Raw genomic sequence first — 12,807 nt, 5'->3', positions numbered from 1 at the left:
GGTCTTTTATTTTTTGTGCTATAAATAAAAAAAGACCACAAATGTTGTGAAAAAAATGCCTTTTTCTTTGTTTCTGTCTTAAAAATTTTCTAATTAGTGATTTTTCTTCATACATTTTGGCCAAAATTTATACTACTACATATCTTTGGTAAAAATAACCCACATTAGTGTATATTATTTGGTCTTTGTGAAAGTTATAGAGTCTACAAACTATGGTGCCAGTTGCTGAAAATTGATCACATCTAATCAGGCCTTCAGTACATCAGGTGTATCTTATTTCTTGAGACACTAACAAGTCAGGAAAGTACAAATACCCCCCAAATGACCCCTTTTTAGAAAGCAGACATTCCAAGGTATTAAGTAAGTAGCATGGTGAGTTTTTTTAAGTTGTCATTTTTTTTCCCACAATTCTTTGCAAAATTAAGATTTTTATTTTTTTAACAAAATTGTCATATTATCAGGTTATTTTTCACACACAGCATATGCATACAACAAATTACACCCCAAAATACATTCTGCTACTCTTCCCGAGTATGGTAATACCACATGTGAGACATACAAAGGCCCAACATTTAAGTAGTACCTTTAGGTGTTCTAGGAGCATAAATTACACATCTCATTTCATTCCTACCTATCACACTTTTGAAGGTCCTTGAGCACCAGGAAAATTGAATTACCCACAAAATGACCCCATTTTGGAAAGCAAACACCCCAACGTATATTCTATGAGGTATGGGCTGCAGACAGGTACTCGGCTACTCTGATGGCCTGTTGACAGGTACACAGGTACTCTGATGGGCTACAGATAGGTACTCGGGTACTCTGATGGGCTGGTGACTGGTATTCGGGTACTTGGTACTCATATGGACTGTGACAAGTACTTGGGTACTCATATGGACTGTGACAGGTACTCGGGTACTCAGATGAACTGTAACAAGTACTTTGATGGGTGATGACAGGTCCTCTTTATTGGGGGGGGGGGGCTAATCAGTGTGTGTTGGTGTACACTGTAAGCGGTAACGAGATGTTACCGCAATCTCCTTCTCACACACAATCGGTGTGGAGAGAGGAGAACCCAGCAACATCAAGTTAACCGTGGTTTGTTGACATTTAGTGATCGGCTATGAAAGGATCACAGCTGATCACATGGTAAACAGCTGCTGGCCAAAGGCTGTTTACCACCGTCGGTGACGAGCAGTGTTCCTGGGAATACACCACCACCAGCATGCACGCGCAGGGCGCTCAAGATCACGCGCATGCGCTGTGCAAAGTGAGGTGGTACCACCTGTGATCGGCCGTGACTTCATCACGGCCAATCTCGTGGTAAACAGTCATGCCCAATGGCTGTTCACCCCCCTCGGTGTTGAGCAGTGTCTCCGTGACACACCGCCACCGAAGGAACATGGATGCGCACACACGATCACGCACATTCCCTGTTTAAATGGATGGAGGTCATAGGACGCCTGTCCAGAACGAGAGCTGTGCCAGCCTGGCCGTCATATGATGGCTGGCGGGTGGCAAGCGGTTAAAAAACAAACATGTTATACTTACCACCTCTGTGCAGTTGGTTTTGCACAGAGCAACCTGGATCCTCCTCTTCACAGGTCCCTCTTCAGTGCTCCTGGCCCCTCCCTCCCTCCTGTTAAGTGCCCCCATTCAGACACAAAGCAGAAGCCTGGCCCGTCCCTTCTCTCCTCATTGGCTGACTGATTTTGATTGACAGCAGTGGAAGCTAATGGAGCCACACCAATGAGGGGGGGAGGCCCGGGCAGCCAAGTCTTTCATGTAATATCTCTGGCTCGAGATGTAGCTCGGGTAAGTATTAGAGGAGTTGCTGCACACAGAATGCTTTTTACCTTAAAGGAGTTGTGAAGGGCAGAAGTATTTTTTATCTTAATGCATCTATGCATTAAGATAGAAAAACCTTTTGGGTGTAGCAGCCAACCCAGCCCCTCTAATACTTACTTGAGACCCATGACTCTCCAGCGATGTCCAAGCATGTCTAAGCCATCCAGGACACTCCTCCTGATTGGCTGAGACACAGCAGTGGCGCTGTTGGCTCTTGCAGCTGTTAATCACAGTCAGTCAGCCAATCAGGGGAGAAAAGGGTCTCTGTCTCTGAATAGACACAGTGAGCTGCGACTCGGCTCCAGTGACCCCATAGGAAGCTGCTGACTGTGGGGGCTCTCAATAGGAGAGAGGGGCCAGGAGCAGCAAAGAGGGACCAGAGAAGAGGAGGATACAGGCTGCTCTGTGCAAAGCCAACTGCACAGAGGAGGAAAGTATAACATGTTTGTTATTTTATTTAATTTTTTTAAAACAAGACTTTACAGTCACTTTAATGCATAGAATGCATTAAGATAAAAAAATCGTCTGCCTTTAAAACTCATTTAACCACAAAGACTTTTCTTTCTGAGATTTGGTGTTTACAAGTTAAAATCTTTTTTTTTTTTTTTTTTGAAAGTTACTTGGAACCCCAAAACATTATATATAGTTTTTTTCTAACACCCTAGAGAATCAAATGGTGTTTTTTTTTCTTATTTATTTTACTTTTTATTTTTACACTGTTCTTTAAAAAAAAAAAAAATGTTGTCACTTTTATTTCTATTTATTTCTATTATAGAATGTAGATTTTAGAATAGAATGTAATAGAAATAAATGTCAAAGGAATATCTTCTTTTAGTAATCATCTCCATAAACTGTGACTACAGTCTTTTAATATTTAATCATATGGAGGGGGATCTGACCTTCATTTGTTCCAGCCATATCGGAATTTTCTGCTCCGACTGCCACTGGAGGGGAGCCATGGATTCCATTTGTTCTATAATTCCACGAAGACACTAAACAAAAAAAAATATACATTATAAGAACACAATATGTACTAGTTAGATAATAAAAAAAGATAACACATCTAAGGCGGAACAAACTGTTTAGAGAGTGATTGCACATGGTGATTAAAAGTGAATCTTTTGGTAACTTGGCAATATTCTATGAAGGGCCAAAACAACTAATCGATTAATCAACAACTAATTGATTATGAAATTAATCGATTACTATTTTCAAAATCGATTAATTGGCCACTAACATAATGGGGTTAAAAAAAACGAAAAGTAGCCCTTTATAGTACAAAAAGAGCAAATAATTTCTACTGTAACCATGCTTTTTTCAGCTGCTGCATATTTGGAAACGGTCAGGGATTTTTTTTTTTTTTTACGCAAAACGGTGCTTTTTTGGTTCAATATACTTCAATGGAGAAGCTGCAGAAAAGCATGGAATGTGTTTTTGTAGCAATTTGTGTTTTTTAATCTGCCCAACAACAAATTGGGCCAAAGAAAAATGCAAAAAAGAAAAATCGCAGCAAAAATCACGTGCACAAAAAATTTAAATGCACAGCAAAAAGAAAAAACTGCATATGTGTGTACCGAGCCTTATTCTGGCCACACGGATCAATTTTCAGATGAAAAATCTTTGTACATTCGCTGAATGAAAGAATTTTGTTTGAAATTTTCACTTGTTTTTAACATTCCTGTTTTTAAAACGAATGTCATTTATGAATGAAAATCACATACACTGTCTGAAAATTCCTATACTAAGTTGTTTTCAATAATCTCTAAATTTTCCCGTCACCGTGGTTGAAAACAAACGTCAATTTGACCCCACTAACAATTAGAAAATCAAACAAACGTTCTTAAAATTACATTTTTTTTGAAGGAAGACATTGTTTTTGTATGGCCAGCATATCATATATTACAGTTCTGTTTGAAAATCGGCAAAACAGTCTAACTTTTTTTTTCTTTAAATAAACAAAATTGATCTTGGAGTCTGATATTTACCAGATTCACCTCACCCTTTAATAGTATATACAGTGTATATCCCCTCTAATAGTATATACAGTGTATATCTCCTCTAATAGTATATACAGTGTATATCTCCTCTAACAGTATATACAGTGTATATCTCCTCTAATAGTATATACAGTATAGCTCTCCTCTAATAGTATATACAGTGTATATCCCCTCTAATAGTATATACAGTGTATATCCCCTCTAATAGTATACACAGTATATCTCTCCTTTAATAGTATATACAGTGTATATCCCCTCTAATAGTATATACAGTGTATATCTCCTCTAATAGTATATACAGTGTATATCCCCTCTAATAGTATATACAGTGTATATCCCCTCTAATAGTATACACAGTATATCTCTCCTTTAATAGTATATACAGTGTATATCCCCTCTAATAGTATATACCGTGTATATCTCCTCTAATAGTATATACAGTGTATATCTCCTCTAATAGTATATATTATTATTATACAGGATTTATATAGCGCCAACAGTTTACACAGCGCTTTACAACATTAGGGCAGACATTACAATACAATACAAGACAGGGGGAATCAGAGGGCCCGGCTGGTTAGAGCTTACAATCTAGGATATACAGTATATCTCTCATCTAATGGTATATACAGTGTATATCTCCTCTAATACTATATACAGTGTATATCCCCTCTAACAGTATATACAGTGTATCTGTCCTCTAATAGTATATACAGTATATCTCTCCTCTAATAGTATATACAGTGTATCTGTCCTCTAATAGTATATACAGTATATCTCTCCTCTAATAGTATATACAGTGTATCTGTCCTCTAATAGTATATACAGTATATCTCTCCTCTAATAGTATATACAGTGTATATCCCCTCTAATAGTATATACAGGTAGTTTATGAAAGGAAAATCCACTTTGCACTACAAGTGCACTTGGAAGTAAAGTCACTCTAAATCTGAGGGATTAGATCTAAAATGAGGGGAAGTTCTGCTGATTTTATCATCCAATCATGTGCAAGCTAAAATGCTGTTTATTATTTCCTTGCATGTCCCCCGAGGATTTACAGCGACTGCACTTCCAAGTGCACTTGCAGTGCAAAGTGGATTTTCCTTTAGTAAATAACCACCACAGTGCATCTCTCCTCTAATAGTATATACAGTATATCTCCTCTAATAGTATATACAGTACATCTCTCCTCTAATAGTATATACAGTATATCTTCTCTAATAGTATATAGAGTGTATATCCCCTCTAATAGTATATACAGTATGTCTCTTCTGTCTGTTATTACTACCAATTTGGCTGCAAGTGTGGAAACACACTATAAACTACCAGTAAGGGAAACTAGCATAAGCAAGGGCAGAGCCTTCCAAAGTAGTCATGACTGAATGACGAAACATGTTAAGGGTGTGTCAGGATGACGTCATTACGCTAGCTGATACAAAAAGTTGGCCATCTTCAATAGGTTTTTCTGAGGCCAAAGTCTAACCTAAAGGGGGAAATGCTTGTTTAACCACTTGCCACAAAATCACATACCCGTACGACATTCTGTTTCAAGTGGTTGTACCGGGGTGATGCCTGCAGCTGATGGTCGGCTTGTGATAACAACTGATGTGGCTACCCCCCCATCGCTCCACCCGGGCTCTCCCGTCCCACCGGGAGGCCTGAGCAACCAGCCAGGACGTCCGTCGGCTGGCCAGAGACCTGAACAAAGCCAGAATCGGCTTTGATTGGGTCTCAGATCTAGTAACTCGGAAGCGATGTCACAAAGCCACTTCCAATTTACTGGAGCCTTAAAGGCGCCAGATTTAAAAAAAATATGTTTGTATTTTTTTGGACCCCAGATTCCTCCCAAAAAAATACCTGACATATGACTATTGCTATCACAAAAGATGTTTATATTCCTTGTGACAGAAATAAAAGTCATCATCATTTTTTTTAAAAGATACAGTGTAAAAAAAAAAAAAAAAAAAAGTAAAGCGCCCCATCCCTCCATGCCGTTTTTTATGCGACATAAAATATTGCAACAACCGCCATTTTATTCTTTAGGGTCTCTGCTAAAAATATATCTAATGTTTGGGGGTTCTGAGTAATTCTCTAGAAAAAAATACAGATTTTAACTTGTAAGAAACCAATGTCAGTTTGGAAAAAAAAGAAAAGACACAAATGTCAGAAAAAGGCCTGGTCTTCAAGTGGTTAAAGAGGCAATAATTTTTATGTACACTGGATGTGTGGTGCGAATACCATTTACATATAGTATTTTCTTTTAGATATTTATTTTTTATTTTACTTTTTATTTTTACACTGTCCTTTAATTTTTCATCCCTTTTATTCCTATTACAAGGAATGTAAACATCCCTTGTAATATAAATAAGGATGACAGGTCTGTTTTATGGTCAAAAGACCCCAAATCACTTTTTTACCAGTAAAAGATCCAAAAAAAAATAAAAATCTCACTTCCAGCCTGGACCTGATGTGCCGACATGACATCGCTCTGGTCCTCCAAGACCATAGAGACGATCTACTCTTTGATCACTTATGGGAGCAGCCGGCCGCACCGTCTGACCATTTCTCGGGCGAACCGGCAGAAAAGGTAAGCCCGAGAAACACCGGCGAGCGGAAGAATGAGGGGAGTGGGTGGGGGAGGAACACCCCCTTCTGCTGCTTTGGAAACCATTCCAGAGGCTCATGAGCTGCTCAGAATGGTTTCATGCAAAAAACTATACTGGGGTTATGGCCAATATCTTCAGCCAACATATATATATATGTATTGTAGTCGGCAAGTGGTTAATATTAGCTTTTTATATAAATTGCTATATGTGTATATGGTTTAGGTGATGCATTATTATATTTGATTGCGCAAAGTTTATTTTATTTAAAAAAAATGGTGACAACAGCTGCAATCATTTATATATATATATATATATATATATATATATATATATATATATATATATATATATATATTTTTTTTTTTTTTTTTTTTCTTAGCCTTGTTTCACATTTTATTGTGGTAGTGCGGGAGATTTTGGTATTGTAAGGGCAGAACATACAAACTTGATGTAGAAAGGACTGTAGAGTCTCCGTATGTTCTACCCATGAAGCCACCGAGTGGAAATTATGGTAATGTGCTCCAATCTTCATTGTACTGGTTAGAATACTGACAATCTCTGGTCAGTATAAGTCAAAGCAAAGAAGTTTAAAAAGAAGAAAAAAAAAAAAAAAAAAAAAAAAGGAGGTGTGCTTGCCTTTAGGGTCCTTTGGGAGCTCTTCTTCAAAAGCTATGTAAAATCAAATCTTCCCAACTCAAACTGCTGGTTAAAGTGGAAAAAAAAAATGAGAGGATGGTGTGGAGTCAAAGACCGCACACTTGTACAGGCAGAGAAACGTTTTAATGAACAGATTCATTTCGTAAGGCTTCTTTAAAGAGCGACCACTCGGTCTTCTTCAGAAGTAAGGCAGCAGGTACATCAAAGCTGATGAAGTGAGCTGGGCCCGCGAGCAGCCGGAGACTTCATCTGATTAGAAGTTAAAGTTGATAAAGCCAGCGTTATGAGTTACATGAATCCTGGGGAAAACTCCAACAGAAGCTAGTAGGAGCTTTGTCACTAATGAAAGCAAATGAAAGAGAGCTACAGAAATCAGATCACACCACTGAACATGTCTTATTTTCTCATTTTGTCGAGTAAATCATGTTGTTTACCTTGAAGAGCTAGAAATCCCTCGGGGAGGTATGATCTTAAAGTAGATCTCCATCCTGAACTTTTTATTACATTTTGGACAAAAGCAGGGAAAGGTTAAGCTTTCTGTCAGGTTTTCCTTGCTGTCTGTGCACACGCTGGGGAGATTTCCCCTTACTTGCTGTCCCAGTGACACAAGAAGAAGCCAGGATGTTAGGACATGTGGCCTTCAGCTGCTCGGCACTGTGGGTATCCAGGACACCAAGCTTCGTTCTTCGTGAAAGCTCTCATAAGGGCCCCCACAGGAATCAGTGGTTAGGTTTTTGCCATGCAAAATATTAATATATTTTTACCAAGCAAGGAATGAGCTTTAAAACAAGCCCTTGCTGACCTCTGTAGCTGCAGTTACTGTGGAACAATTCATTTTAAAAAGTCATCTCTCAGCAGCTCAGTTCACCTAACCCTGCTCCCCCTTCCAGCAGCTTTGGAGCCAACTAATCCTTAAAGTGGTTGCCCAGTCTAAAGTTCAAAAATTAAAAAAGTCAGCAGCTACAAAAAGGGCTCATGTACACTGGTTTCTTGTAAATGCTGTTTATCTTTACAGGCGTATATCTTTACATCAGTGTTATAAACGCACATAAGCTGCATTTTTTTCAAAACATTTTAGCAGAGTTTAGCAGTCTGGAGTTTGGGCGTTTGTTTCATTGGCCAGAATTTTTATTTATTCTGGCCGTTGAAAAAAATACTAAATGCTGAATTGATAAATGCATCTAGAGCTTAGGCGAGTTTATGTGCCTATATAACGGGTACTGAGTTTATAAACTGGTACCTGTCAAAACCGAGGGGGGGGGGGTTGCTGAGCGAAACCTCCCCTTTTGGGTGAAGATCTGCTTCAATGATGACACGGAGCAGGAAATCTGAGAGTGGGGTAGGTGAGAGATGACTCGAGTGACTTGAGTGTTGCTGGGGTAAAGTTTGAAGATAAATTGCTCCATGTTGTCTGCAGCTACAGAGGTAAGTAATGCCGCGTACACATGACTGGACTTTGAGGGACTAGGTCCGACAGTCTTTCTGACGGACTTTCGGCAGAGTTCCGACGGACTTTCCGAATGAACAGATTTGGCCACACACAATCACACCAAAGTCCGACGGATTTAAACGTGATGACGTACGACTGGACTAGAATAAGGAAGTTCATAGCCAGTACCCAATAGCTGCCCTAGCGTCCGTTTTTGTCCATCGGACTAGCATACACACGAACGGATTTCTTGGTCCGGCGGAGTTCAGGTGGGAAAATTTAACACATGTTCTATTTCTAAAGTCCGCCGGATTTTTGGCAAACAAAGGTCCGATTGAGCCCACACACGATCGAATTGTCAGACGGACTCGTTCTGTCGGACCTTTGCTGTCAAAAAGTCCGGTCGTGAGTACGCGGCATTAGGGTTTGTTTTAAAACTTATTCACTGCTTGATAAAGATATGTATACTCATATAGTTACATGGGCACAGGTTCACTTGAAAGGGGCCGTATAGCCACTTCAATTAGTTTTCATTTATTTAAGTAAAATAAATCGGTGTTATGGAATTAATCTTCACTCTATTTTACATATAGTTTACGCAAATATTTTTTGTGAATTCCTTGGAATTAAAGTGATTGTAAATGATCAACTTGTAATACAATCCATTCAGTTTTAAAATAGAAATGAAGGGCAAATCATTTGTGTAGAGATAGAAAAAAAAACAAAAAAACATTCCAAATACCCTTTTCCCCCCCTTTTTTTTTATAAATGATCACATTCCCTCTGTTCTCAGCTGCATATGAGCTGGGGGAGGAGATGCAACGGCACACTGAGCTTCCCAGTGACAGGCTGTGCAGGTTGGGAGAGGGGGGTGTCCGGACAAGTCTGATCATTGGAGGAGAGCAGGCTGAGTTCCCAGCACAACTAGTGAACTGATCACACTTTGCTCTCCTGCTTAATGATATCCAGTTTTTTAATAGGAAAGCAAGGGGACCAGCAGGAACAGCAGGGATTTCACACAAAGGCAGCAATATAAAGAGAACAGGATACTTTCTCATACAAGTACATGGTACGGCAGGCACAAATCAGGAATATGAAATGCTGGGGGTAACTAACGCTTTAACTGGCTTACTGCAGAAATTTGCCATTAAATGTGATATGATCCTCATCTAAGTCACGATAATGGACAAACACTGCGTTTAAGCAGATAATACAAAAATTATTCTCATTTCTTGAGTCTTTACTGAACACATCCATTAAACATTCACAGTGCTGGAGGAAAAAGTAAGGGAACCCATAGACCAGGGGGGCTAACTTTCTAAACAAATGGCCTGTTTGCTTTCCTTGAGACTTTAGTGGGGCCAGACTGTGGCTAGTGGGAGTAGAAAATGTCCCAGCATCAGTAACAATGCCCCATCATTGGTGTTAGCGGAAAGGAACAGTGCTACTATCATTGGTGTCAGCGGAAGGAATAGTGCCACATCAATGGTGTCAGCGGAAGGATCAGTGCCCCATTATTGGTGCTGATGGAAGGAATAGTGCCCCATTGTTGGTGTCAGTGGGAGGAATAGTGCCCCATTGTTGGTGTCAGTGTGAGGAATAATACGCCATTGTTAATTTCAGTGCTAAGAAAAGTGCCCCAAGATTAGCATAACTGCAAGCAAATGGCCCCCGGGTCGCAGTTTGGAGACCACTGCCGTAGACTAATTACTTCAAAGACAACTAATTGGAGTGAGTAGTTTGCACACCTGGAGTCCAATTATTAAAAGGAGGTGTGGTTTGGAGCTACTTTGATTGATAAGACATTTAAATATTTTAGGATTTCTGTTCATAAGAAGCATCAGCTGATGTGACCCATGCTTAGCAAAAAGGAGCTTTCTAAGGACATACAAATAAGAGTAGCTGATGGTGTGTTGAGAGTTAGTAGGTGTTTAAAGCGGTAGTAAACCCGCACATTTTTTTTTTTTTTTAAACCTGCAAAGCAAAAGGCATAATGAGCTAGTATGCACCGCATACTAGCTCATTATGAAATACTTACCTTAGAACGAGGCCCCGACATCTGGCCCGATCCACGCCGAGGGAGCTGACATGCTCCCTCTGCGTTTCTTCCGGGTATCGCGGCTCCGGCGCTGTGAGTGGCCGGAGCAGCGATATCGTCACTCCCGCGCGTGCTCGCGGGAGATTTCATTCCGGCCGCCGGCCACTGCCGGATTTTCAGGCCGAGAATCCCCTTGTGTGCATGCGCCGCTGCAGTCAGCGGCGCATACCGAGGGGGATATCTCCTAAACCGTACAGGTTTAGGAGATATTTTTTTTACCTGCAGGTAAGCCTTATTATAGGCTTTCCTGTAGGTAAAAGTTAAAAAATCGAGTATACAACCACTTTAATAAAGACATAAGAAATTAGCTTAAAGGAGGAGTAGGGCCGAATTTTTTTTGGCTATACTTCTCCTGGGATCACAGGTGTGCACTTTGTGGCCTGCATTCAAAGGGCTATAGCCCGCTATCGGCTGACGTTACTCAGCTGGTCCAAGCTCTGGAGAGATTCTGACATTAATGTTGGGATCCACCCAGATGCTTGGACCGGCAGCTGAGAGCCTGAGAAGAGCCCCTCCTGCCCCCTCCACAGCCCAGTGCTCCAGTGAGCACTGGAGGAGCAGGTGATTGACAGTGAAGTTTTGCGAGACAACACTCGCAAACCGAGTCAGAATTAAAAAAAAAGTTGCTTGTCTTTCAAAGCACTCATTAACCGTGTTACTCATAAACCAAGGTTCCACTGTACTACCATTTTTAAAATGTCTATCTGTATGTATGTGTTTATTTGTGTCTTACATGCAAGTGGACTTGATTAGCTGCGGGAGCTGGCAGCTTTCTATTGCTTTCATTGGAGCAGCTAATCGCAGGAACCCCTGCTCAGGAGCTCCCATACGAAGTGCGTCTAAAAAGTTCAGTGAATGGTCTGATAGCTCAATGGCAACGCACATGGCGATCCAGAGACACAATGAGAAGCGTCACCTAGCATGGAGTACATGTGACCGTTGGGGTAAATCCGTTGCGGGCAGTTGAACGTAGTCAGTGTGAGAGGTAGGATCACAGTGTAATGGAACAAACAGTGAACATCAAGTTCTGTTACAAATTGGGAACAGTGGCTATAGAGACGCATGTAATGTTGGTGTAAGTGTACAGGATGGAAGCCATGAGCAGAAAATGTGTTTACGTCTGGTTCAAGCGCTTTTGCGATGGGAAGGAAACGACTAAGGATGAGCCACGTTAGGATCGGCTGTCAACAAGCAGAACACCAGACATGATCGAGCGAGTGCGACAAATGCTGGTACGAGATCACTGACTGACTCTACTATTGATGGTGGAAGAATAGGGCATTAGCAAGGACACGATTGTCTGTGAAGATTTAGGTAAGTGGAAGATATCCCCCCGTTCCCCGTTTGTGCCGCACCAGCTGACAGACCATCAAAAAAACAGAATGGATGGAAACCTCTGGAGATTTCATTACCATGTGTGACCAGGATCCATCCTTCCAGCGAACCATTGTCACAGGGGGTGAGACCTGCTGTTGCTACTTCGATCATGAATCCAAGCGCCAATCGATAGAATGGCATTCACAGTCTTCCCATAAAGGGTCGCCTGCAAAAGTCCAAGGTCAAGACAAAATTTTGTGGATGTGGCGGCTATCCAGGAATGTGTGACCGCGGTTCTGCGGTCGATTCCTAAAGCGGCCTTTGCTGACAGTTTCCAGAAGCTCTATGAAGGTTGCCAAAAGTGCGTTGTGAAGGATGCCGATAGTTTTCAAGGCCAATTAAGGTAATTTATTTGTATCTTCGGTTTTGTTTGTCTTTGGATACCATTCAACAAACTATTTAGACACAGGCAGGGTGAATTTGCAAGTGTGACTGCACCCTAAAAAACGCAAGTCTATAAGTAGGCCAAGCTCACTGAAAACAATTCATTTAAGCCATACATGGTATGAAATTCAGCCAGTTCAGCAAGGAATGGCCACATTTCGACCTATGTATGGACAGGCTGAAGTGGATCCATCGATTATCTTGGGTACAACAAGCCTGCTGGATTTTTTACTGCGATTATTGCCGGTGGCTATAACTGATATTACTAATCATGATCTGATGACCGGGAAGGCTCCCTGCCGGTAGAAGACAACACTGTGGGAGGCATTCCCCCATCAACACTGACTGTGTTGATGGAGGAATTGAGCAATTTTCTTGCCATCCACCTGTGGTGGAAGGTAATTAAATCGA

The 12,807-nt window shown here is 40.8% G+C and overlaps 2 protein-coding genes across 4 annotated transcripts in view; both read right to left on the bottom strand.

The window, feature by feature from the left end:
• The window catches only part of AGBL4 (AGBL carboxypeptidase 4), a 2,901,779-nt gene that overhangs the window by 930,036 nt on the left and 1,958,936 nt on the right, over window positions 1-12,807 (bottom strand). The window lies entirely within an intron of this gene.
• BEND5 (BEN domain containing 5) overlaps window positions 1-12,807 on the bottom strand; it is a 98,629-nt gene that overhangs the window by 24,947 nt on the left and 60,875 nt on the right. The window contains exon 4 of the mRNA XM_077450276.1: window positions 2,748-2,840. Within this exon, the coding sequence (XP_077306402.1) occupies window positions 2,748-2,840 (93 nt within the window). The remainder of the gene's footprint in view (window positions 1-2,747; window positions 2,841-12,807) is intronic.

This window comes from Lithobates pipiens, unplaced genomic scaffold, assembly GCF_037356315.1.
Source record: "Lithobates pipiens isolate NorthernLeopardFrog02 unplaced genomic scaffold, aLitPip1_a1.2 Scaffold_23, whole genome shotgun sequence".
NCBI lineage: Eukaryota > Metazoa > Chordata > Amphibia > Anura > Ranidae > Lithobates > Lithobates pipiens.
This window is presented reverse-complemented; position numbering and strand designations above follow the sequence as displayed.